We start from the raw sequence: 27,432 nt of genomic DNA on the forward strand, positions 1-27,432 counted from the left end.
GCTACGTAGTATGTAACACAGCGTACATAGTATATAGCAGAGCTACGTAGTATATAACACAGCCACGTAGTATATAACATAGCCACGTAGTGTATTGCACAGGTATGTAGTATATTGGTCAGCTACGTAGTATATAGCAGAGCCACGTAGTATATAACATAGCCACGTAGTATATTGTAGAGCCACGTAGTATATTGCACAGGCTCGTAGTATATAACACAGCCCACGTAGTATATAGCACAGCCACATAGTATATTGCACAGCTACGTAGTGTATTGCACAGCTATGTAGTATATTGGTCAGCGACATAGTATATAGCAAAGCCACGTAGTATCTAACATAGCCACGTATGAGCAATAAAGAACCTATGGGAGCTTAAATGCCTAATCAAATAAACATCTTTATCTATAAATAAAAAATATATCATAACTGCCCAATTAGTACAAAAGTGCAAAAAGAACTTTTATTTTTACAGTTACCACAGGGCAAAAAAGGGGGCCTCGGCGCAATGCACAGGCAATTATATTACTGAGCCATGGGTAAGAGGTCTGGTGATGTGTATTTATGGTAGCATTAAGGGATTTTGTTACATATAGCTGTCTGGTGTTATGCGGCACTGCGAGTCTTCGCCACTCATATATATATATAGACAGAGTGAGTGTATATGATACACCCATAAATGGGTTTTCATATGTTGTGTGGCCCAGATTCATTATGTCCCGGTTTGGCTCCCCCTCTCTCCTGTAGGTTTTTAGTTCAGGATATATAATATGGCTTTTATGCCACTCTAATGGTATTTATTCCTGTTCTAATTATCACTTTTTTGCCTGTGTGGTCGCACCATGGTTGCATTGTCATTTTCTGGTTTTTAATCATTATTGTTATTTTGTGTGATGTAACTTATCTGTATTGTAATTTTCTGAACTTTTTTGCCCTGTTGTAACTGTAAAAATAAAGTTCTTTTTGCACTTTTGTACTAATTGGGCAGTTATGATATATTTTTTACTTATAGATAAAGATGTTTATTTGATTAGGCATTTAAGCTCCCATAGGTTCTTTATTGCTCATTAGTATTGCATGGAGAGTGCTTTCTAAATATGCTTCTCTTATTCCATTCTGGATCTTGTCATGTTTTCAACATAGCCACGTAGTATATTGTAGAGGCACGTAGTATATTGCATAGCTACGTAGTATATTGCACAGTCGATGTAGTATATGACAGAACCGACACAGCCACATAGTATATTGCACAGCTACGTAGTATATAACACAGAGCACGTAGTATATTGGACAGTCAAGTTGTATATTGCACAGTCACATTGTATATTGCCCAGCTACATAGTATATAGCACACAGATGTAGTATATTACAGATTACAGAGCCCACGCAGTATGTAACACAGCCCACGTAGTATATAGCAATGTGGGTACTATATGCGTGGTTAAAAAAGACTTAAAATAAAAAATAAACATATACTCACCTTCCGAAGGCCCCTTGAAGTCCTGGCGCCTGTGTGCGATGCACGCGGCAGCTTCCGGTCCCAGGGTTGGTATGAGCGCAGGACCTGTGATGACGTCGCGGTCACATGACCGTGACGTCATGGCAGGTCCTTCTCGCATAGCATCCTTGGCACCGGAACCTGCCGCTTGCACTGCCGAGGACAACGCCTGACGTCGGATGGTGAGACCTTTTTTTTTTATTATTATTATTATTTGTAACATTAGATCTTGTTACTATTGATGCTGGATACGCAGCATCAATAGTAAAAAGATGGTCACACAGGGTTAATAGCTGCGATAACAGAGTGTGTTACACCGCTTTCTGTTAACGCTGGCATTAACCCTGTGTGAGCTCTCATCGCTGACTGCAGGGCAGTAAAGCAGCGGCCATTTCGCTGCCAGACTATGGCCGTCGCTGATTAGTCGTGGGCGTTTTGCCACGACCAATCAGCGACTTGGATTTCCATGACAGACAGATGCCGCGACCAATCAGCGACGCGGGATTTCCGTGACGGAAGTTGCCGACAGAAAGACGGAAGTACCCCTTAGACAATATATATATATAATATATATTGTCTAAGGTGTACTTCCGTCACGGAAATCCCGCGTCGCTTATTGGTCGCACCAGCTGCCTGTCATGGCTGTCGCGACCAATCAGCGACGGCCACAGTCCGATTAGTCCCTCCCTACTCCCCTGCAGTCAGTGGCCGGCGCCCGCTCCATAATTCCCGCAGTCGCCGCTCACACAGGGTTAATGCCAGCGGTAACGGACCGCGTTATGCCGCGGGTAACTCAGTTACCGCTGCTATTAACCCTGTGTGACCAAGTTTTTACTATTGATGCTGCCTATGCAGCGTCAATAGTAAAAAGATCTAATGTTAAAAATAATAAAAAAAATAAAAAATCATTATATACTCACCTTCCACCGCCTTTCCCGCTCCTCGTGACGCTCCGGTGACCGATCCATGCAAGCGGCAGTTTCCAGTGCTAAGGATGGTATGCGACAAGGACCTGCCATGACGTCACGGTCATGTTACCGCGACGTCATCACACCCTGGGACCAGAAGCTGCCGCCTGCACCGAACACTGGCGACAGAACTACAAGGGGCCCTCGGAAGGTGAGTATATGTATATTTTTTATTTTTTAACCTGTGACATACATGGCGGGGCAATATACTACGTGGCTGGGCAATATACTACGTGACTGACCAATATACTACGTGGCTGGGCAATATACTACGTGGCTCTGTGCTGTATACTACATCGCTGTGCAATATACTACGTGGCTCTGTGCTGTATACTACGTCACTGGGCAATATGCTACGTCACTGGGCAATATACTACGTGGCTGGGCAATATACTACGTGACTGGCCAATATACTACGTGGTTGGGCAATATACTACGTGGCTCTGTGCTGTATACTACGTCACTGGGCAATATACTACGTAACTGGGCAATATACTACGTGGCTCTGTGCTGTATACCAGGGGTGTCAAACTGCATTCCTCAAGGGCTGCAAACAGGTCATGTTTTCAGGATTTCCTTGTATTGCACAGGTGATCATTTAATCACCTGCACAGAATGATTCCAGCACCTTGTGCAATGAGAAGGAAATCTTGAAAACACGCATGGTTTGAGGCCCTCGAGGAATGCAGTTTGACACCCCTGCTGTATACTATGTCACTGGGCAATATACTACGTCACTGGGCAACATACTACGTAAGTCTGGTTTCACACTTGCGTTTTGATCTGCAGCGTTTTAGCGCTAAAAAACGCATGCGTTTTTTTCCCTATACTTAACGTTAAAAAACGCATGCGTTTTTTAGCGTGCGTTTTGACGCGTTTTTGGCAACGCATGCGTTTTTGACGCGTGCGTTCATTTGCAGAAATGCAACCTGTAGTAATTTCTAGCGGCGTTTTTTTGCGGCAAAAAAATGCATTGCTGTCTATGTAAACGCATGCGTTTTTAAGCACATGCGTTTGCTTGCGTTAAAAACGCATGCGTTTTTATAGAAAAACACAAAAAAAAACAAGAAAAAACAAGAAAGCCCTAACCCTAACCCTAAACACAAGAAAAAACAAGAAAACCCTAACCCTAGGGTTACTAGGGATCCTAACCCTAACCCTAGGGATCCTAACCCTAACCCTTAGGGTTAGGGTTACGATCCTAACCCTTAGGGTTAGGGTTAGGATCCCTAGGGTTAGGATCAGGATCCCTAGGGTTACTAGGGATCCTAACCCTAACCCTAGCTATTTCTGTTTTTAGTGGGTTTTCTAGTTGATTTTGATGATTGGCAGCTGTCACACACTTCTCAGCATGCGTTTAAAAAATGCAAACGCAGGAAAAAATGCATGTAAACGCCGTGTTTTTTTTTCTGCATGCAAAAACGCATGCGTCTAAAAAACGCGGCGTTTTGCCGCGTTTACATGCGTTTTTTCACCACATGCGTTTTTTTTAAAAACGCTGCAGATCAAAACGCAAGTGTGAAACCAGCCTAACTGGGTAATATACTACGTGGCTGGGCAATATACTACGTAACTGGGCAATATACTATGTCGCTCTGTGCTGTATACTGCGTCACTGGGCAAAATACTACGTCACTGGGCAATATACTACGTGGCTGGGCAATATACTACATGGACATGCATATTCTAGAATACCCGATGCGTTAGAATCGGGCCACCATTATATATATATATATATATATATATATATATATATATATATATATATATATATATATATATATATATATATATATATATATATATATATATATATATATATATATACACATACATATATATATATATATATATATATATATATATACACTCACCGGCCACTTTATTAGGTACACCATGCTAGTAACGGGTTGGACCCCCTTTTGCCTTCAGAACTGCCTCAATTCTTCGTGGCATAGATTCAACAAGGTGCTGGAAGCATTCCTCAGAGATTTTGGTCCATATTGACATGATGGCATCACACAGTTGCCGCAGATTTGTCGGCTGCACATCCCAAAGATGCTCCATACAAGGCAGGATGGATCCATGCTTTCATGTTGTTTACGCCAAATTCTGACCCTACCATCCGAATGTCGCAGCAGAAATCGAGACTCATCAGACCAAGCAACGTTTTTCCAATCTTCTACTGTCCAATTTCGATGAGCTTGTACAAATTGTAGCCTCAGTTTCCTGTTCTTAGCTGAAAGGAGTGGTACCCGGTGTGGTCTTCTGCTGCTGTAGCCCATCTGCCTCAAAGTTCGACGCACTGTGCGTTCAGAGATGCTCTTAGGCCTACCTTGGTTGTAACGGGTGGCGATTTGAGTCACTGTTGCCTTTCTATCAGCTCGAACCAGTCTGCCCATTCTCCTCTGACCTCTGGCATCAACAAGGCATTTCCGCCCACAGAACTGCCGCTCACTGGATTTTTTTTCTTTTTCGGACCATTCTCTGTAAACCCTAGAGATGGTTGTGCGTGAAAATCCCAGTAGATCAGCAGTTTCTGAAATACTCAGACCAGCCCTTCTGGCACCAACAACCATGCCACGTTCAAAGGCACTCAAATCACCTTTCTTCCCCATACTGATGCTCGGTTTGAACTGCAGGAGATTGTCTTGACCATGTCTACATGCCTAAATGCACTGAGTTGCCGCCATGTGATTGGCTGATTAGAAATTAAGTGTTAACAAGAAGTTGGACAGGTGTACCTAATAAAGTGGCCGGTGAGTGTATATATATTTTACAGTACAGACCAAAAGTTTGGACACACCTTCTCATTTAAAGATTTTTCTGTATTTTCATGACTATCAAAATTGTACATTCACACTGCAGGCATCAAAACTATGAATTAACGCATGTGGAATTATATACTTAACAAAAAAGTGTGAAACAACTGAAATGATGTCTTCCTTTCTAGGTTTTTCAAAGTAGCCACCTTTTGCTTTGATGACTGCTTTGCACACTCTTGGCATTCTCGTGATGAACTTCAAGGGGTAGTCACCGGGAATTGTCTTCACTTCACAGGTGTGCCCTGTCAGGTTTAATAAGTGGGATTTCTTGCCTTATAAATGGGGTTAACACCATCAGTTGTGTTGTGCAGAAGTTTTTTTCTTGCCATAAAGCAAATTCTAAGTAAAGAAAAACGAGTGGCCATCATTACTTTAAAGGGAACCTGTCACCACGTTTTTGGAAGATGGGATAAAAATAGCGTTAAATAGGGGCAGAGGTGGGCATTACATTAGTGTGTTTGTTATGCGTTTATTACCCACCTAAGTTGCCGAAATACCTTTGCAAAGTCTCCGTTTTCGCCTGTCAATCAGGCTGGTCTGGTCAAAAGGGCGTCTTGTCTTCCCCCAGATTTTGCGTAGTTTTCCGTTGGTGGCGTAGTGGTGTGCGCATGCCCAAAGTCCTGAATCCTCTGCCAGGGGATTTAAAAGAGCGCGCTGTTCGTTTTCATTGGTGATCGGTGGGCGCGGCCATCTTCCTTTGGCCGCGCGTGCGCAGAAGCGGCGCTCTGCTGGCCGCGGCTTCAGGAAAATGGCCGCGGGATGCCGCGCGTGCGCAGATGGATATCGCGGCGGCCATTTTCCTGAAGCCGCGGCCAGCAGAGCGCCGCTTCTGCGCACGCGCGGCCAAAGGAAGATGGCCGCGCCCACCGATCACCAATGAAAACGAACAGCGCGCTCTTTTAAATCCCCTGGCAGAGGATTCGGGACCTTGGGCATGCGCATACCACTACGCCACCAACGGAAAACTACGCAAAATCTGGGGGAAGACAACGCCCTTTTGACCAGACCAGCCTGATTGACAGGCGAAAACGGAGACTTTGCAAAGGTATTTCGGCAACTTAGGTGGGTAATAAACGCATAACAAACACACTAATGTAATGCCCACCTCTGCCCCTATTTAACGCTATTTTTATCCCATCTTCCAAAAACGTGGTGACAGGTTCCCTTTAAGAAATGAAGGTCAGTCATTCCGAAAAATTGGGAAAACTTTGAAAGTGTCCCCAAGTGCAGTTGCAAAAACCATCAAGCTCTACAAAGAAACTGGTTCACATGAGGACCACCCCAGGAAAGGAAGACCAAGAGTCACCTCTGCTTCTGAGGATAAGTGTATCCGAGTTACCAGCCTCAGAAATGGCAGGTTAACAGCAGCTCAGATTAGAGACCATGTCAATGCCACACAGAGTTCTAGCAGCAGACACATCTCTACAACAACTGTTAAGAGGAGACTTTGTGCAGCAGGCCTTCATGGTAAAATAGCTGCTAGGAAACCACTGCTAAGGACAAGCAACAAGCAGAAGAGACTTGTTTGGGCTAAAGAACACAAGGAATGGACATTACACCAGTGGAAATCTGTGCTTTGGTCTGATGAGTCCAAATTTGAGATCTGTGGTTCTAACCACCGTGTCTTTGTGCGACGCAGAAAAGGTGCACGGATGGACTCTACATGCCTGGTTCCCAACGTGAAGCATGGAGGAAGAGGTGTGATGGTTTGGGGGTGCTTTGCTGGTGACACTGTTGGGGATTTATTTAAAATTGAAGGCATACTGAACCAGCATGGCTACCACAGCATCTTGCAGCGGCATGCTATTCCATCCGGTTTGCGTTTAGTTGGACCATCATTTATTTTTCAACAGGACAATGACCCAAACACACCTCCAGGCTGTGTAAGGGCTATTTGACCAAGAAGGAGAGTGATGGGGTGCTACGCCAGATGACCTGGCCTCCACAGTCACCAGACCTGAACCCAATCGAGATGGTTTGGGGTGAGCTGGACCTCAGAGCGAAGGCAAAAGGGCCAACAAGTGCAAAGCATCTCTGGGAACTCCTTCAAGATTGTTGGAAGACCATTCCCGGTGACTACCTCTTGAAGCTCATCAAGAGAATGCCAAGAGTGTGCAAAGCAGTCATCAAAGCAAAAGGTGGCTACTTTGAAGAACCTAGAATATAAGACATAATTTCAGTTGTTTCACACTTTTTTGTTAAGTATATAATTCCTCATGTGTTAATTCATAGTTTTGATGCCTTCATTGTGAATGTACAATTTTCATAGTCCTGAAAATACAGAAAAATATTTAAATGAGGTGTGTCCAAACTTCTGGTCTGTAATATATATAGCCACTCCATCTTCTTTAATAACTAGTCATATTCTCTCTCATAACATTTTATTGAATTGAGACAAGTAAATTTCCCCGGATGAAGTCGCAATGCCGATAACATTTGTGAGCAGAGAGCTCGGCACCCTGTCACTCCCGATTCCCTTCACTGAGCCCATTTCCCGCGTATGATGCGTTCAGTAACATGATGGGACTGACAGCCGAAGATTTGCCGCAGTCAGTGAGCTACCTTGTTCTAGAGCAAATTATCTCCGGAGATATAGATGGATAACCACAACCTGCGGGTGGCTGCATTCTTCTTATCCATCGGTGATACCCTCTTGAGAATATTAGAGGAGCGCTAAACCTGGAGGCAGACGCCTACAAGAGCGTATAAGCTTCCAGCCCTTCACATGTGCCGTACATGTATGTGGGTGTTCCTGGAGATTGTCAGAGCTGAGTGCCGTATCCTAATGTATACACCGGGAAAGGCTTCCGTCATCCCTGCTCGTGCTCCCATAAGCCTCTGTTCACCTGGTGACGCAAAAAAGTCTCATCCGGCTGGTACGCCGCGGTAGCAGACTGCACTTACTTGGGTATTATTCACACGATCCTACTTTAGTGTTGTAAAAGTAAGATGTCAGAACTGCAATGCGTCATATTAGGAATGTCTTTTCTATCTCTGTATTCCAGAATTGGAGGACTAGAAGTTTGCAGCTTCACAGGCGCGGAGCCTGGGGGCTTCATATAGGCGACCGGTTGCGTTTGACATTACAGAATTGAACCTTCATGGCTGCGTATTGGTCCCACAGCCTTTTGTATTTTGCAGCATCACTTCTCAGTGCAGAAACAACTAATTAATGTTGCGGACCCCCTCCGCTGTTTTTAGTACACGACTGCCCCGTATGGCAGAACCCTAGAAATAAACGTTCTGCTCCATTACTATTAGATTGTGAAGCTGATCGTTGCAGTCCCGGCTGAGCCATTGTTAGAGCGTTTGATCTGGATCCCGTTTCTGTCCTGTCTGTGTTCATTTCCCCATATAACTGTGCGATATCGCTCTGAACCGCACTGACACATTGCTCTGAGAATCTGTCGCGGCTGAGGATTTTTGCTCCTCTCTTCGCCAGTTTCCTGGCTGTGCTTTTATGTCAGCAGTTAGTAACTTTCATCCCTTTTACGTCTCTGAATTACCTATTCCATATAAAGCATGGGCTCTTTCCCAGACCTCTACTGTACGTAGGGGTTTTTTGTTTTTTTTGCAAAATGTTTCAAACTCTGTGAAAAGTAATAAAGTAACATCTGACGCTTGAGTATACAGGGGCTTCTCACAAAATTAGAATATCATCAAAAAGTTTAATTTCTTTCAGTTCTTCAATGCAATAAGTGAATCTCCTATATTCATGTATTTATTTCTGTTACTGTTGATGATTATGGCTTACAGCCAATGAAAACCCAAAAGTCATTATCTCAGTAAATTAGAATAATTAACAAAAAACACCTGCAAAAGATTCCTAAGCATTTATAAAGGTCTCTCTCTGTATTGTATTCGATCCACAATCATGGGGAAGACTGCTGACTTGTCAGATGTCCAGAAGGCGTCACTGACACACTCCACAAGGAAAGTAAATTTTGCATTTCATTTGGAAATCAAAGTCCCAGAGTCTGGAGGAAGAGTGGAGAGGCCACAATCCAAGCTGCTGGAGGTCTAGTGTGAAGTCTCCACAGTCAGCGATGGTTTGGGGATCCATGTCATCTGATGGTGTAGGTCCACTGTGTTTTATCAAGACCAAAGTCAGCGCAGCCGTCTACCAGGACATTAGAACACTTCATGCTTCCCTCTGCCGACAAGCTTTTTGGAGATGGAAATGTATTTCTCCAGCAGGACTTGGCCCCTGTCCACACTGTCAAAAGTACCAATACGTGGTTTACAAACAACGGTATCACTGGGCTTGATTGGCAGCAAACTCGCCTGACCTTAACCCCATAGAGAATCTATGGAGTATTGTCAAGAGGAAGATCAGAGACACCAGACCAAACAATGCAGACGAGCTGAAGGCTGCTATCAAAGCAACCTGGGCTTCAATAACCCCTCAGCAGTGCCACAGGCTGATCGCCTCCATGCCACGCTGCATTGTTGCAGTAATTGATGCAAAAGGAGCCACTGATGTATGAATTAGATCTCCCCACGCTTTTCCTCCCCAATGGAGGGGATTCATTAAGGGAGTTGCAAATAGAATAAGTGGGACAAAGAGAATAAGGCTGGTTTCACATTTGCGTCTGCGTGCGCAGCGTACGATCCGCATGCGTCATGCGTACCTATCTTTAACACTGTGTACACATGGACATGTGTTTTTTCGCGGTGTGCGGCAAAGTGGGCGAACGCAACATGTTGCATTTTTGGAAGCGTCAAAAACCAGTCAAATATGCACAGGCATGCGGATGAGTGCGTTAAAAAAAACGCATTACTGATTATGGGAACGCATGCGTACGATCACTTTATATATGTGGTTTGATAGTTTTATGTCACTTTTTTTTTTCTTGAGTGGTTATTTTAAGTCTCTGCAGAGCACCAAATAGAAGTGGCTGCTTGCTTATCAGGGAAGGTGGTGAACCTCTGCAGCACCTGGCAGTATAGCAAGGATGGGGCTGTATTTTTCTGCTGCCAGAGGGGGAAGGGCCAAAGGTCAGTCCTGGCCATACATGTGTCCAGATGATTTCATGGTCACATTCTTTTGTCTTTGACCTGCTCGTATAATATAAAAAAAAGGCTATTTTATTTTTACTACTTTTTTGGTAGTGATTTATAAGTTCGGATCTATCAAAAGTATATAATTCACAGAAGCTAGTAAAGATTATTCAGCGGAGGAAAAATGACAGTGAAATAGAGATATGATAATTCGGCTCTGCGCTCCTCACTATTGTGCCATATAATTGCTCTTGTTTAATCTCTAAGACTCGTATTTCTTTCCACCGTTCTTCCTTTCCGGTCGGTATAATAATTCATACCTGGAACATCATTTCATTTTCCTCACGCTGACTTTAGATTCTCATTTTCGTAAATTTATTCTGCATGTATTAAATAAGTTCTCTTAATGCCGTAATAACCTACCGAAGATTATATTGTCGTAATTGCTGAATAATCATATATTCTCGCTACATTTATACTTTGAGGGAGCGCTATTATGAAAATTGTATATAGTTTAATGTTTAAATGGTTAAAAAGTTCTATAAATGGGGTCCAGTACTAGAACTGAGGCTTCATACAAATGCTGAATCAATTCCTATGTGTTTGTGTGCTACAACTGGTGTTGGCAGTATCATGGTAATTACTGGCCATACTAGGTCTCCCCTTCTGGTGATGGCCACACTTGGTCTCCTTTTTCTGACTATGACCACGTTAGGTTTCTTGCTCATGGCAATGGCCAAGCTATGTCTGCTCCTCCTCATGGCGATGACTATGCTAGGTCTCTTCTTCTAGACGATCTTTACGCTAGGTTTCCGCCTTCTCATGGATATGGCCATGCTAGGTCTCTTCTTCCAGGCGATGGACACGCTAGGTCTCCACTCTCTGGTGCTGGTTGTACTATACCTCCCCCTCCTGGTGATGGCCATGCTTTGTCTCCTCCTCCTGGTGATGGCCAACCTAGGTCTCCTCATGGCGATGACCACACTACCTCTCCTCTTCTTGGTGATGGCCATTCTAGGTCTCCTTCTCATGGAGATGGCCATTCTAGGTCTCCTTCTCATGGTGATGGCCATGCTAGATGTCCTCCTCCTGGTGATGGCCACTCTAGGTCTCCCCCCTCCTGGTGACTGCTAGGTCTCCTCCTCCTAGAGGGGCAGCTTGTTCCTTAACAAGGAATAGACAACCTCTTTATCTTGGATGTAAGGTTCATTTCATAAATATAATTATGAATGAAGTTTGACATCACGTTTTAATTGTCCTAATCTCATCAGTGTACATTACTTGCAGGGCTGTGGAGTCGGTGTCCATTTTGGTGGAGTCGGTATAAAATGGGCCGAGTCTGTGCTGCACTTTTATGTACATGCTCAGTAGTGAAACATGTCTGAGTCAAGTCAGGGAAATTGAGGTGTCGGAGGTTTGGCTTACCGACTCCACAGCCCTGGTTACACATGACATCATCAAACCATGCTTTTGTGATGAAGTATTGCATGATCACGTTTTTTCTTTTCTTTGACGTTCAGACCAGGCAACCTGGCAACTTGCAATGTCACTATCCATTGAGTAGTTATACCTGTGTATAAGTGATGTTACATGAGTCTACAATGTTGAATGAAGGTGGATGAAACCCTACAGAGCTGATCAGCCTGAGCTGAACCTGTTCTATCCTGTATCATTACAGCTAAAGCCAAATCTAAGTGTGGCCCCAAGTTCTTCCCCTGTGCGAATGGGATCCACTGCATTATCGGACGCTTCCAGTGCAATGGGTTTGAGGACTGTCCTGATGGGAGCGACGAGGAGAACTGCAGTAAGTGACTGAATGATAACTGAAATATAAAATCCGAACACTGGTGTCTATAGCCACTACATGGCTGCTCCATTCAGTTTCTTTAATATGGAAAATTAGGAAATTTATGCAAAAAATAAAATTGAGAAATGAAAGGAAAAAAATGTTTCTAAACATTACTGCATCATGCCACAGGACGCGACACAGACATGATAGTTTTATGTGATTTGATTACATCTATTGGGTACTGTACATCCGTTGTCAAAAGGAGATAAAAAAAGACGTTGCAACTGTATGGAAGGAAAAGGGGTATGGGAGAGTCCGCTCATCTGTAGAGTCCCTTCAGAAAGGTAAATTCCTTGCAGACTACAGACCAACGCGTTTCGACTGTAGGGTCTTAAATCATGGTCCATGATTAAGACCCTATAGTCTGTTATCCCTCATGATGTCAGTGTGCTTCCCATATGCCTTTTTAATGCGTTACTAATAAACTAATAAACGTGAAGTTTTATTTAATCTCGCTGGAGAAAACTTTTTCTTTACTATAATACTGCTCCTATGTACAAGAATATAACTACTATAATACTGCCCCTATGTACAAGAATATAACTACTATAATACTGCTCCTATGTACAAGAATATATCTACTATAATACTGCCCCTATGTACAAGAATATATCTACTATAATACTGCCCCTATGTACAAGACTATATCTATACTGCCCCTATGTACAAGAATATTACCACTGCACAGCCCACGCAGTATATAGCATAGCCCACGTAGCACATTGCACAGCCCACGTAGTATATAGCACAGCCCACGCAGTATATAGCACAGCCCACGCAGTATATAGCACAGCCCACGTAGTACATTGCACAGCCCACGTAGTACATTGCACAGCCCACGTAGTACATTGCACAGCCCACGTAGTACATTGCACAGCCCACGCAGTATATAGCACAGCCCACGTAGTACATTGCATAGCCCACGTAGCACATTGCACAGCCCACGTAGTATATAGCACAGCCCACGCAGTATATAGCACAGCCCACGCAGTACATTGCACAGCCCACGTAGTACATTGCACAGCCCACGTAGTACATTGCACAGCCCACGTAGTACATTGCACAGCCCACGTAGTGTATTGCACAGCCCACGTATTGTATTGCACAGCCCACGTAGTATATTGCACAGCCCACGTAGTATATTACACAGCCCACGTAGTATATTGCACAGACCACGTTGTATATTGCACAGACCACGCAGTATATAGCAATATGGGCATCATATCCCTGTTAAAAAAAAAAAAAAAGAATTAAAATAAAAAATATTTATATACTCACCTTCAGTTGGCCCCGGATCCAGGCGAAGCGGTTACCGACGCTCCTCGCGCAATCCGGTCCCAAGAGTGCATTGCGGTCTCGCGAGATGATGACATAGCGAGACCGCTACGTCATCATCTTGCGAGACGGCAATGCATGGAGCGGTCACCGGAGCGTCTCGAGGAGCGGGAAAGGCCGGTTCTGGATCCGAGGGGCCGACGGACGGTGAGTATATAACAATTTTTTATTTTTTTTATTATTTTTAACATTAGATCTTTTAACTATTGATGCCGCAGAGGTAGCATCAATAGTAAAAAGTTGGTCACACAGGGTTAATAGCGGTAACGGAGTGCGTTACCCGCAGCATAACGCGGTCCGTTACCGCTGCCATTAACCCTGTGTGAGCGCTGACTGGAGTGGATTATGGAGCGGGCACTGACTGCAGGGAGGAAGGAGCGGCCATTTTGCCGCCGGACTGTGCCCGTCGCTGATTGGTTTTGGCCGTTTTGCCGCGACCAATCAGCGACTTGGATTTCCATGACAGACAGAGGCCGTGACCAATGAATATCCGTGACAGACAGACAAACAGAAGGACAGACAGAAAGACGGAAGTGACCCTTAGACAATTATATAGTAGGTAATACTGCCCCTATGTACAAGAATATATCTACTATAATACTGCCCCTATGTACAAGAATATAACTGCTATAATACTGCTCCTGTGTACTACAATATAACTACTATAATACTGCGCCTATGTACAAGAATATAACTACTATAAGGCTATGTGCAAACTATGTGGATTTGCTGCGGATCTGCAGCGGATTTTTCCACGCTGTGATGTACAGTACAATGTTATTCAATGGGGAAAAAAAGCTGTGCAGATGGTGCAGGAAAAATCAGTGCGGAATTGCTGCGGATTTCAAAGAAGTGCATGTCACTTCTTTTGTGTGGATCTGCAGCGTTTCTGCACCCCTCCATGATACAAAATCCCCAGTGGCAAAAACCACTGAAAATCCGCACAAAATCAGCATCAATTCCGCATAAAAACCGCATGGAAACCGCTGCAAATCCGCGGCTGCGGATTCTGCCAGGAGATGCGGATTTTGTGCAGAAAATTCTGCATCTCTTTTCCTACATCTGCACATAGCCTAATAATGCCCCGTATGTAAAAGAATATAACTACTATAATACTGCCCCCTATGTACAAGACTATAACTACTATAATACTGCCCCTATGTATAAGAATATAACTACTATAATACTGCCCTCTATGTACAAGAATATAACTACTATAATACTACTCCGATGTACAAGAATATAACTACTATAATACTGCCCCTATGTACAAGAATATAACTACTATAATACTGCCCTCTATGTACAAGAATATAACTACTATAATACTGCTCCTATGTACAAGAATATAACTACTATAGTACTGCTCCTATGTACAAGAATATAAATAGAACTACTATACTGCTGCTTCTATAGTCAAAACTATAGACTTGAATGGTTTCTTCTATCACAAGATTGCTCCTTAATAATTTTCTGATACATTGGGGACGTTTTCGATATTTAAGGCGCCTTGTCCTGTTTCTTGTATTTCAGCCTCTCATCCATTACTCTGCTCCAGTTCTCGCTTCCACTGCAATAATAAGATGTGTATAGACACAAGTTTTGTGTGTAACGGCAAGAACAACTGTCGAGACAACAGCGACGAGAAGCATTGCCCAAGCTCACAAGGTAAGTCGACAGGTGATTCATGTGCCGTATTTCTGCCTGTGAGAGATCTCATCAGTTCTTCTGCTGATCTGCATTACTTCTATGGATAGTATAAAAGTAAAAATTTGGGGGGTCGGTCAGGTGATCTCTGTGAAGAGCCTGGGACTCGCTTGTTTAGGAGGGGGGTGGCAATGTTGGCGCAGTTCAGACCCCGTTCATAGGAAGGTGCACTAGGACCTCCTCAGCCGCCTCTGCTCTCGCTCTGCCTCCGAGATTCCTGTAGTGTCATAGCTTTTGCTGGTTTTGTAAAAGGCATCTTTTAATTTGCATAAAGAAAAAGCAGCAGAAAAATAGTGAAAACGCAACATGCACACATAGCTTAAAGTCGTTTTCCTTTAATTTTCCCAGATGTTTGAGATCGATTTCAGTGATCCAAAGAGCCTGAGACACGAACAATTCATGAGTTTATTAGAAAAAAAACAAACAAAAAAACCAACTAAATTTAATCTTCCAATTTGCATAATAATTTTTGACCGCATTATATGTAAAAACGTGCTACGGTTCCTTTTAAAGATGGCGACCCTCCTACCTGCGCCGCTGCCCACATTCCCTGCCAGCCCTGGCGGGCGATGCCCCAATCTGCTCAGTAAAGTCAAAATTCAGGATTTTGCAGCAATATTTTATTTCTAGTGCAGTATTTTTTGTAATTGCCCTCCTATGAAGCGTAATGTATATCTGCGGTAATGCGGCGCGAGCGCCGTAAGTGACAACATATCATTATTTAAGGAAAGAAACCTCTGATATAATGGGCAGATTAGGGAAGAATGCGAGGTTGCAGCCTACGTTCCGTCTCACCGAGGCGGCAATTGCGTCTCACAGCTTCTCCGCTGCTTGGGATAATTTTCGATTTGTCAGAATCCGTCTCCTCCTCCTCCTCCTCCTCCTCCAGTGCTTTGATATATCACTTTCCAAGGGTTTTGCTCCCCTGAGGATCTACCTTCTATACTCCCCCTTTTCCTGAGTCTCCACAATCTCAGGAAGGATATGAAAGGATCATGGTTGTGTTGTGCCTCTCCGGCTCCTTTCATTGATGGAGATCAGACGCTGAAGTAAACAGGCAGAAATTTAGATGGAAATTCTGTCATTCTTAACCCCTCTTCTACCATAACGTCCCTAGGTGGCATTAGAAAGCCTTTCCTCTTCCAGGAGGAGAGCTGATTTGCATATCTTTTTTCCCAAGGAGCAATGCATGGTCTGCAAGTCTCCTCATGTCAACAGATGATGTCCACAAAGATTAACTCTACACCTGCATCTGCATCAGAAGCCTCTCACCCAGCCAACCATTACCTTGCTTTGCTCTCATGAGGGGCGTGAACTCCAAAACAGCTGTGTGCAAATGGATACCTTTTTCTTTTGGCTAACCTACTGGCAGCTTCAAGCAAGATGACTATTAAAGTCTATGGAGTATGGAGGTTGATGAGGCAAGCAGCAGAGTTATAGAAACAGAAAAATTTGTGCTGGTGCTTTCTTGTGTTTTCTCACTCAGAGCTGGAAGCACAGTTACACTGCTCGTTCTTGATGCTTAACGTACAACTTATTGCTGCTGCTGTATATGTGCTACATTGGGGCGGGTGATCAGGAATCCCTCACATCCATGTGTACGGTGTGTGGGAGCCATCATGTACACATACGACCGCTTCTACTACACAGTACGTGGCGCTGATTAATGACTGGTTACCTTTAATTCTGTGTCTATGCAGTGGATTTGGAGGTTTTGTACTAAATGTTTTACCTATTGATTATTTTTCCATGGATATTTCTAGTTTGGCTAATTTCATGTCTTGTATTTCATGGTGAATTTCTTTGGGTACTGTGGGTACCGCCGCACACAATGCCGTCCCCAGCGTGACATGTGCAATGTGCTAGTTTCCCGCTGTTCGTCAGTACTTTTACTTAATGGTAATGCGTCCTTTCTATTTTCCTATCTGACACATGGGGCCGTATTTCTGGCCACAGAGAACCTTTTTTTTTTTTTTTTTAACTTTTACTGCGCTGGATCATTTCCAAATTGCCCCCGTTGCTATGGAAATGAAATTTTGAAGCCTGTGTGAAAATAAGGTTCGTTTCATCGGGTCCTCTTTCATTTTGTCGGGTCGCCACATAAAAGTCACTGGGACAATCGGCTTTGAAAGTGCATTCAGAGCAGTGAAAAGTGATTGCGGAGATACGGCGACACTCGGAGTGGGTTCACACATGGCGGATTTGCTGCATTCTCAGCACCACAAATCAGCAGCGTTTTCACTATGATGAATGTGAACATAGTCTTAAAAAACACATGAAGAGGGGAAAAAAAATCTGCTAGAAAATAAGGCTGCAAAGAACTGGGGATAACCTCTCCTGACAAACTTGTCACCTGCACAAGCCGAAAATCTGTTGGATCATGTGATGATCAACTCCTTCCTCTGTGACTAATTTTTGTCCCCAACCTTCTTCTAAGGCTACGTTCACATTAGCGTCGTGCACTGCATGTCGCAATGCGACGTTGCAGCGCACCGACGCATACTGTGCAAGCGCCGCACAACGGGGGCAGCGGATGCTGTTTTTCAACGCATCCGCTGCCCCATTGTGATGTGCGGGGAGGCGGGGGCGAAGTTCCGGCCGCGCATGCGCTGTCGGAAAAGACGGGAACGACGCACCAAAAAACGTTACAAGCAACGTTTTTTGGTGGTGACGGTCTGACGCAACACGACGCAACCGTCGCACGACGGTTGCGACGTGTGGCAATCCGTTGCAATGCGTTGCTAATGCAAGTCAATGGAGAAAAAACGCATCCTGCAAGCACTTTTGCAGGATGCGTTTTTTCTCCAAAACGACGCATAGCGACGTGCAGTGCACAACGCTAGTGTGAAAGTAGCCTAAAAGTCATAGTTTTTAGTTTTTTATTTTTTCTGACGAGGGCTTGGTTTTGTTTTGTTTCTTTGCTGGACGAGTTGTAGTGTCGAATGACCGCGTTCATTTTACTATAAAACTTACTAGTATACAGTAAAACAAAAATTCCAAGTGCTCTGAAATGCTGAAAAAAAAAATCCAATCTCCGCCTTGTTTTTTGGGTTTTGTTTTTACGGCTTTAATTGTTCAGCGTTGATTCTCCGGGTCAGTGTGACTGCAGCATCACCAGGCTTGAATATTTCATTGTTTGTTTATTTTTTTCCATTTAAAAAGTAAATAACTGAAATGTGTTTGTAAACAAAAGTAATAATTTTGGCACAATTTTTTTTAGAACTGCAACTTTTTTTCTTTTTTTCCTTGATTTTCGCTGTATGTTAGGGCTGCTTGTTTTTACATGGGAACAGATTTGTATTTGTTGGGAACATTTTGGGAAAAGTTTTGATTGGCTTTTATTTTTTTTGGGTGGTGTTGCGAGTGGAAAGCATCAATTCTGGCCTCTTTTTTTTTTTTTTTTTTGCTACAGTGTTCACCATGTTGGTTAAATAATTTTATATTTTGATTGCACTTTCAGATGTTGCAATACCAAATATGTTGTATTAGGGTTTTCTTTTTTTAAATTAATAAATTAATTTATTTATTTATTTATTTTTAAAGAGGATCTTTATTTATTTTTTTTACTTTACACTTTATTTTTTAGTCTCTCTAGGGGACTTGAGACTGTGATGTCTTACCACTTGTTCCATATGCTTCAATACTACAATGTTGAAGTATATAAGAAAAATGACAGTTTCCTATGAAGCTCGGACTCGGACTTGGGCACGACCAGGATATCAGTGACTGAGGCCTTAGATGTGGGCCAGTGGGCTCTCGGGCAGACACCTGGGAAAGATCAAACGCCTTTAAAGGCAAGCTGTCATTAGAAAATTGTTGAAATAATTTTTTGTGATAAAATGTCATTTTTAAACATTTTTTGTGGCAATGTTAACCCCTTCCTGACCTTTGACGCAGCATATGCGTCATGAAAACCTGTGCCAATCCGATCTGTGACGCAGCATATGCGTCATGGTCGGATCGCGCTCCTGCAGGCCGGGTGAAAGGGTTAACTGTAATTTCACCCGACCTGCAGGGACAGGGGGAGTGGTACTTGAGTTTCACCCGGCCTGCAGGGACAGGGGGAGTGGTACTTGAGCCCAGGGGGTGGCTTCGCACCCAAACACCCCCCCCCCCCCCCCCCCCCCCCGTGGCTACGATCGCTCTGATTGGCTGTTGAAAGTGACGTTTCACCTTCAATCAGAGCGATAGTAATATTTCACCAATGAAAATAGGTGAAATATTACAATCCAGCCATGGCCGCTGCTGCAATAGCATCAGTCATGGCTGGATATCGCGTTCTGCCCCCCGCCACCGATCTCGTCCCCACCGTCCTCCGTCCTGTCATCTGCTGTCCTCCGCTCCCCCCGTACTCCTGTCCGCCCCCCCACAGTCCGATCTGCCCCCCGCTGTCCGATTCCCCTCCCCCCCTCATGCTTACCGACCTCCGGTGTCCGTCCGTCTGCTCCATGGGCGCCGCCATCTCCCAAAATGGCGGGCGCATGCGCAGTGCGCCTGCCGAATCTGCCGGCCAGCAGATTCGTTCCAGGTACATTTTGATCACTGTGATAGAACCTATCTAAAATAAAAAAATAATAAATAAACCCCCCACCTTTATCACCCCCAAAGGTAGGGACAATAATAAAATAAAGAAAAAATATTTACTTTTATTTTTCCACTATGGTTAGAACTAGGGTTAGGCTACTTTCACACTAGCGTTGTGTGACGGCCGTCGCAATGTGTCGTTTTGGAGAAAAAACGCATCCTGCAAAGTTGCCCACATATGGGGTATCAGCGTACTCAGGACAAACTGGACAACAACTTTTGGGGTCCAATTTCTCCTGTTACTCTTGTGAAAATAAAAAATTGCTTGCTAAAAAATATTTTTTGAGGAAAGAAAAATTATTTTTTATTTTCACGGCTCTGCGTTATAAACTTCTGTGAAGCACTTGGGGGTTTAAAGTGGTCACCGCACATCTAGATTAGTTACATGGGAGGTCTAGTTTCAAAAATGGGGTCACTTGTGGTGGAGATCTAATGTTTAGGCACACAGGGGCTCTCCAAACGCGACATGGTGTCCGCTAATGATTGGAGCTAATTTTTCATTCAAAAGTCAAATGGCGCTCCTTCCCTTCCGAGCCCTGCCGTGTGCCCAAACAGTGGTTTACCCCCACATGTGAGGTATCAGTGTACTCAGGAGAAATTGCCCAATAAAATTTAGGATCCCTTTTATCCTGTTGCCCATGTGGAAATGAACAAATTGAGGCTAAAAGAAATTATTTGTGATTAAAAAAAAAAAAAAGTACTTTTTCATTTTTATGGATCAATTTGTGAAGCATCTGGGGGTTCAAAGTGCTCACTATGCATCTAGATAAGTTCCGTGGGGGGTCTAGTTTCCAAAATGGGGTCACTTGTGAGGGATCTCCATTGTTTAGGCACACAGGGGCTCTCCAAACGCGACATGGTGTCCGCTAACGATTGGAGCTAATTTTTCATTCAAAAGTCAAATATGGCGCTCCTTCCCTTCCGAGCCCTGCCGTGTGCACAAACAGTGGTTTGTTACCACATATGAGGTATCCGTGTACTCAGGATAAATTGCCCAACACATTTTAGGATCCATTTTATCCTGTTGCCCATATGTGAAAATGAAAAAATTGAGGCTAAAAGAAATTTTTTGTGAAAAAAAAGTACTTTTCCATTTTTACGGATCAATTTGTGAAGCACCTGGGGGGTTCAAAGTGCTGACTATGCATCTAGATAAGCTCCTTGGGGGGTTTAGTTTCCAAAATGGGGTCACTTGTGGGGGAGCTCCAATGTTTAGGCACACAGGGGCTCTCCAAACACGACATGGTGTCTGCTAAAGATTGGAGCCAATTTTTCATTGAAAAATTCAAATGGCGCTTCTTCCTTTCTGAGCCCTGTCGTGTGCCCAAACAGTGGTTCCCCCCCACATATGGGGTATCGGCGTACTCAGGACAAATTGTACAATAACTTTTGGGGTCCAGTTTCTCCTTTTACCCTTGGGAAAATAAAAAAATTGTTGCTAAAAGATCATGTGACTAAAAGTTAAATGTTCATTTTTTGCTTCCATGTTGCTTCTGCTGCTGTGAAGCACCTGAAGGGTTAATAAACTTCTTGAATGTGGTTTTGAGCACCTTGAGCTTGAGGGGTGCAGTTTTTAGAATGGTTTCACTTTTGGGTATTTTTAGCCATATAGACCCCTCAAACTGACTTCAAATGTGAGGTGGTCCCTAAAAAAAAAATGGTTTTGTAAATTTCGTTGTAATAATGAGAAATCGCTGGCCAAATTTTAACCCTTATAACTTCCTAGCAAAAATAAATTTTGTTTCCAAAATTGTGCTGATGTAAAGTAAGCATGTGGGAAATGGTATTTATTAACTATTTTGTGTCCCATAACTCTCTCGTTTAACAAAATTAAAAGTCAAAATTTGAAAATTGCGAAATTTTCAAAATTTTTGCCAAATTTCCATTTTTTCACAAATAAACGCAAAAATTATCGACCTAAATTTACCACTAACATGAAGCCCAATATGTCACGAAAAAACAATCTCTCAGAATCGCTAGGATCCGTTGAAGCGTTCCAGAGTTATTACCTCATAAAGGGACACTGGTCAGAATTGCAAAAAACGGCCAGGTCATTAAGGTCAAAATAGGCTGGGTCATGAAGGGGTTAATTTGTACTTTTTTACAATCTCTGTATTTCAAATAAATAATAGACTCTTGCAATATTCACTCCAATCACTGGTTTGTTTTTTATTTAGACTATACCTTAGGAAAAACATGTACATTAGCAGCAATAGTCAGATCCCGCCTCTATATTATCTGTTGAGGTGTCTAATGAGCGTGTGCAAAGGTGATTGTGAAAGGAGGAGGTGAGCTGTGACATCACCTATTGTGAATGGTGGATCCTGTATTATCTACTGTATATAGAGGTGTTATCAGTCATTGTACAGAAGGAGGAGGAGAGCTGTGACATCACCTATTGTGAATGGTGGATCCTGTGTTATCTACTGTATATAGAGGTGTTATCAGTCATTGTACAGGAGGAGGTGAGCTGTGACATCACCTTCTGTGAATGGTGGATCTTGTAATTTACTGTATATAGAGGTGTAAGCAGTTATTGTACAGGAGGAGGAGGTGAGCTGTGACATCACCTATTGTGGATGGTGGAGCTTGTGTTATCTACTGTATATAGAGGTGTTATCAGTCATTGTACAGGAGGAGGAGGTGAACTTTGACATCACCTGTGAATGATGAATTCTGTGTTATTTACTGTATATAGAGGTGTTATCAGTCATTGTACAGGAGGAGGAGGTGAGCTGTGACATCACCTATTGTGAATGGTGGATCCTGTGTAATCTACTGTATATAGAGGTGTTATCAGTCATTGTACAGGAGGAGGTGGGCTGTAACATTACCTGTGAATGGTGGATCCTGTGTAATCTACTGTATATAGAGGTGTTATCAGTCATTGTACAGGAGGAGGAGGTGAGCTGTGACATCACCTGTGAATGATGAATTCTGTGTTATTTACTGTATATAGATGGGTTATCTGTTATTGTAAAAGTGTTTGTGCACAGCGTTTTTTAGACGCCAGCGTATCCTCAGATTTTTTTTGCTGTAGTGAAAAGCATCATGAAAACGCTGGTGGTGTTTTATCTGAAACATCTGCATTGATGTCTTACTGGACTTCTTTTGCAGCAGTTTTGACGCCATCTTTTCCCCGCCCATTCTATATGCAAAATATATGTGGCTTCAAAGCCACCAGAGGAATAGATAAATCACTTATTCACAGCTTTTAAAGTTCGAAACAGTTAAACAAAAAACAAAAAAAAGTGATGAAAAGACTGCCTTTGATGATCAGGAGCTTGATGCAAGCTCTTCCCAGAGAGCTGGGTGCACAGTTACACTGCTCAGTATTGATACATTATATACTCCTTGCTGCTGCTGCTTCTGGACATGTGCTGCTTTGAAGCTCAAAATAATTAACATAAGTGACCAGAAGACTGCGTTTGATCAGGAGACTGCTGAAAGCTCTTCCTGAAATGACAAAGTTAGAGTTTGAAAAAGCCCCAGTGACCGATGTGTGAAAATTGTGAGATTGCAAATTTCGTAATATGAAAAAAAATAAAATAAAAAAAAATCCAAATAAATAAATTCATGTAATACAAAAATCCTGATTTCATCGATAGGTCATTCTCTGATGATGGCTTCACTTTAAATGCCACAGTCAGAGATTGGCAGCGACATTTATGGAGTTTATCCGCTGCGATCAGAGCTGTTTCCAGTCGCTGCTGATTAGAGACGGATGCCGGCTGTGTAATGTCGCTGGAGTCCACCATCTGCGGAGATGGCTCAGCTACTGACGTGCATGTCAAATGTCAGCTCGCCGGGCTTCCAAACACCACGAACACAGCATTGTAGCCCCCTTACACGTTTTTCCCACCTGCTGTATAGGGAATGGTGGCATAACCCAACTCCAGTGAATACTGCCATGCTGCAGATCTGAGAGCTGAGACCATACATGAAACCAAAATTGGGATGAAGTATTAAATTTGCACTGCGACCCCTTCATTTGCAGGATTGGGGGGGGGGGGGGGGGGGGTGTTCAGTGTTCGGACCCCCATTGATTTTTGCAATATTCCCTGTTGCATCTTTACCGATGAGGGGTGGAATATACTTGTAAGGTGATGATGCCAGCTCTGCTACATCTGTGTCACACTCTGATACAATGACCTATCTTCCTGCGCCCCTCCAGACGAGGGGAGATCCATGGTGACTCATTGGCCCTTTATGGCTAACATCATTAGGATTGATACTGTCATTCTTGCTTTATGTGCTATATTAACAGGGGTTTCATTGTGCTTTTCATGCCAGAAGAAAAAAAAAACGCCCTCCCTGCGACGTGAATATATTTTCATTAGACCCTAATGGATTTCTTACCATTTAAGAAAAAATCCTAAGCGCTCGGTCAACAATTGGCGATCATTTGCCTCTTATTAAAATGCATTTCTTCCATCGTATCCTGTAGAGTTAAAAGCCTTTTAGGTCCGGCTTTAGCAAAAATCCCGGCGAGCTGAGGACGGGGGGCTCCTGTTAGGTGGTCTCCATTCCTGAGCCAAACCAGACTCTTGAGTATGCTGGGAATATGGAAGATATTAAAAGGATTACTCAGTGCGCAGTCACAATCCACTCCTTCAATCTTTAATTCGCCTGCCAAGTGGGCGACCGAAGGAAAATCGCTGCGAGATATTAACCGGCTAATTGTAAGGCGTTTTCCCACTCTTCATAGGAATGTTATTAACATTGTGATTTCATTCACCGCAATAGGCACATGGTGTAAACATATGGGGCTATTTAGTGGGAAAAAATGTGATTTATTTTTTTTATTTTTTTAATACAGGAGGGGGGAAGTTTTTTGTATAACGCGAAATGACCCCTGCAATGGTTAATGCCTATTAATGAAGACCCCAGAGGAAGTCACCCCTCCCTCATTTCTTTCCCCGGACCCCCACCACCACACCAGAAAACAATCACTAGCATGTGTCAGTCTCCAATGAAAGAGGCCGCTTATTTATTAATGACCTCCAAGACTCGATGCAATTTGTTCCAAGTTGAAAGAAAATGAGTTGTGAAGCCTCCATGGACATTTCTAGGGACTTCGTGGAGTCATAGTGATCCCCACCGGTCACTATCATATTTCTGGTTTAATGATACTAGATAAAAGGGTGACCAGAAATAGCCGGGTATGCCGTCACTTACTCATCATAAAGGTCCAAGCAATGGGACCCCCCCCAGAATTGTTGGATCAGCGGAGGGGCTGCAGATTAAAATGGATCCATCATCCGATTTTTATATAAAAATTACATACGGTAAATTATTAATTAGATATCTCAGGCCTGATGAAATTGGTGTACTTGCTGTGAAAATCGATGCAAGAATGGCTTTATATTGCTTACATTAAAAAGAGTATTTTAGAGAGTCCATTGTGTTCAGTCTCCTCCCAGCTGCTGAATCTCCACCCTAATTGCCTGATTGGCAGCTCCTCAGTGTCCCTCCTTTCTGATGATGCTGAATCTCCACCCACCCATCCTGTCTGCTGCACCTTGTACTGAGCAGTGTGAGAACACAGCAGGGAGGAGGAACACCGTGGAGCTGTCAATCAGGATAAGATTATACAGATTTCTGACCAATATTATCACAGCAAGTACCTCAGGCTAATCAGGTCTAAGAGAATTATTTAATAACATATTCAGTTTGTTTTGTGTCATCTGGTGGCAGATCAGCTTTATTCTGTCTAGTACGCGTTGACTTGTCCCATATGAGACATTTTAAGATGTCTCTGTTACACACCAGTCCCGGTATCCTGGGCTCTGCTTCCTTCACCTCAGTACACTGCCCTGTGTTGTGCTCCACGTCTGTTTTTGCAGATTGATTTGCATTGCTGTGTGATGTCATCTCTTTAATACTACTTAAGGCCCATTAGGACACACACCTGTCCCATCATCCGGGCTCTGCTTCCTTCACCTCAGTCTGCTGCCCTGTGTTGTGCTCCACGTCCGTTTTTGCAGATTGCTTTGCGTGGCTGTGTGATGTCATCTCTTTAATACTACTTAAGGCCCATTAGGACACACGCCTGTGTCTTATGACTGAGACTGTCAACTTCTGTCTGGTGTGCTTTAACTTGCTTCAATCTCTACTTGATTCCACTTCCTCCGTTTTGTTTCAGCAGCACCCGTGGTCCATGTGCCCACCCGAGACCTGAGGGTTAGCGGATCCACCTCACCTGCTTGGCCTAACAATATCCACAGATCATGCAATATCGGGTCTTTTTCTGGGCGCGTGGTAAGCGCTCAATCCCATTGATATCCATGTGTAGATAAAGTGAGGCTCCACTGACCCTTGTCGGCACTCCAGAGAGGATGAGATGAGGTAGCCGGGCACATCTGCTGTCCTCTGTATTGCATTTCATAGGGGTTGCAAAACTTTTAGCTCCCCCCAAAACTATAATGTAGAAAGCTTGCACAAGTGCTAAGTAGGTGAGCAGTAAAGCTCCCATCCTCCTGTCCCCTACAACTTTCTATATAATGTCTCCAGTAGTTTTATAGTGGGCCACTTAGGCTGACAATGTGGCCCTTGGACCAGAGAAGGCTATGCACACATACCCTAAAGAATGAGTGTTTTAAACCAAGATGCCTCTTCAGTAACGCATGATATACAGCCACTAATGTACATACCCACGCGTTTCGCCTTTTGCTTTTTAATCACTATGGAATATTTTGGCTTCTTGTGTGCTAGGTGATGTACGGCAGACTCCCACTGAGCCTGTACTTACCATCAAGCTTCTGTTCATACACGTGGGGACCTGTGAAAGGCTCCCGCTGTTATGCGAGCTGGCAGCGCACGTCGAGTCTTTTATGTTATTTTTTTCCCTTTTCATTTCTAAACAGTGCGTTTCATTACCGTGCCCGCAATGCCAGCGAAACAAACAGATCAGGCTGGCATTTTTTTTTCGTCTTTTTTTAGCAGTCTGATCATTTTTAATCACACCATTCATCACACAAGCCGCTTGATTGCTCCGCACAGCTTTACCATTTTTGAAGTGAGGGAAGCGGAAAGACATTTTCATTTGCGCGATCTATAATTACAATACACGTGGGCTCAATCTGATCACATTTGTTTCCGCCAAGGACGGTCGCGTGTTTGATTCATTCGGTTTCCGATATGAAATTGGATGGGAGAAGCGATTGGCTGTAACCAGCTGCAGAAGACGGACGTCGCTTGTGCACGGGAACGGCTTTTGGAATAACGCCCCTGTACAGATGTAGCAGAGCTGTGTTGCAGCGGATTTCATCTTATGCATTGCATAGTCCCCCTAAGGTAAAATCCAGAAAAAGGAAAAGAAAACATTGAAACTTGCCACAACATCCCCCAAGAATGCAATGAGAAGCAATCAAAGCATCATATGACACCCAATCTCATAGCAATAAAACCTCCTTTCAGCAAACTTTCACCCATTGATGAACAAATGGAAACCTTCCGGCTGTAAGAAGGTGTCAATGCAAATCAAATTTGCTATTTTTTTTTTATTTTTCACCACTTAAAGGGGTTATCCAGGACTATATTTTTATTATTTTTTTTTTACTATCAACCTAAGAACTAACAGGCAGGTAATTTCTAACTACTTGCATGTTCTGTCCAGTTCAGATCTGACTGCTCCTGTCGGCGATTCTGCGGCTTCCACTGGCG

At 43.4% G+C, this 27,432-nt stretch overlaps 1 protein-coding gene across 4 annotated transcripts in view; it reads left to right on the plus strand.

Annotated features, from left to right (window-relative positions):
- LDLRAD3 (low density lipoprotein receptor class A domain containing 3) overlaps nucleotides 1–27,432 on the plus strand; it is a 143,616-nt gene that overhangs the window by 50,639 nt on the left and 65,545 nt on the right. For all 4 annotated transcript variants that reach the window (XR_013221466.1, XR_013221465.1, XM_077287032.1 and 1 more), the window contains 2 exons: nucleotides 11,971–12,096; nucleotides 15,010–15,144. Coding sequence is in view for 2 of the 4 variants with exons in the window: in XM_077287032.1 (XP_077143147.1) it covers nucleotides 11,971–12,096; nucleotides 15,010–15,144 (261 nt within the window). In the remaining 2 variants the exon portion in view is untranslated. The remainder of the gene's footprint in view (nucleotides 1–11,970; nucleotides 12,097–15,009; nucleotides 15,145–27,432) is intronic.

Source organism: Ranitomeya variabilis, chromosome 2 (genome assembly GCF_051348905.1).
Source record: "Ranitomeya variabilis isolate aRanVar5 chromosome 2, aRanVar5.hap1, whole genome shotgun sequence".
NCBI classification, from domain to species: Eukaryota; Metazoa; Chordata; class Amphibia; order Anura; family Dendrobatidae; genus Ranitomeya; species Ranitomeya variabilis.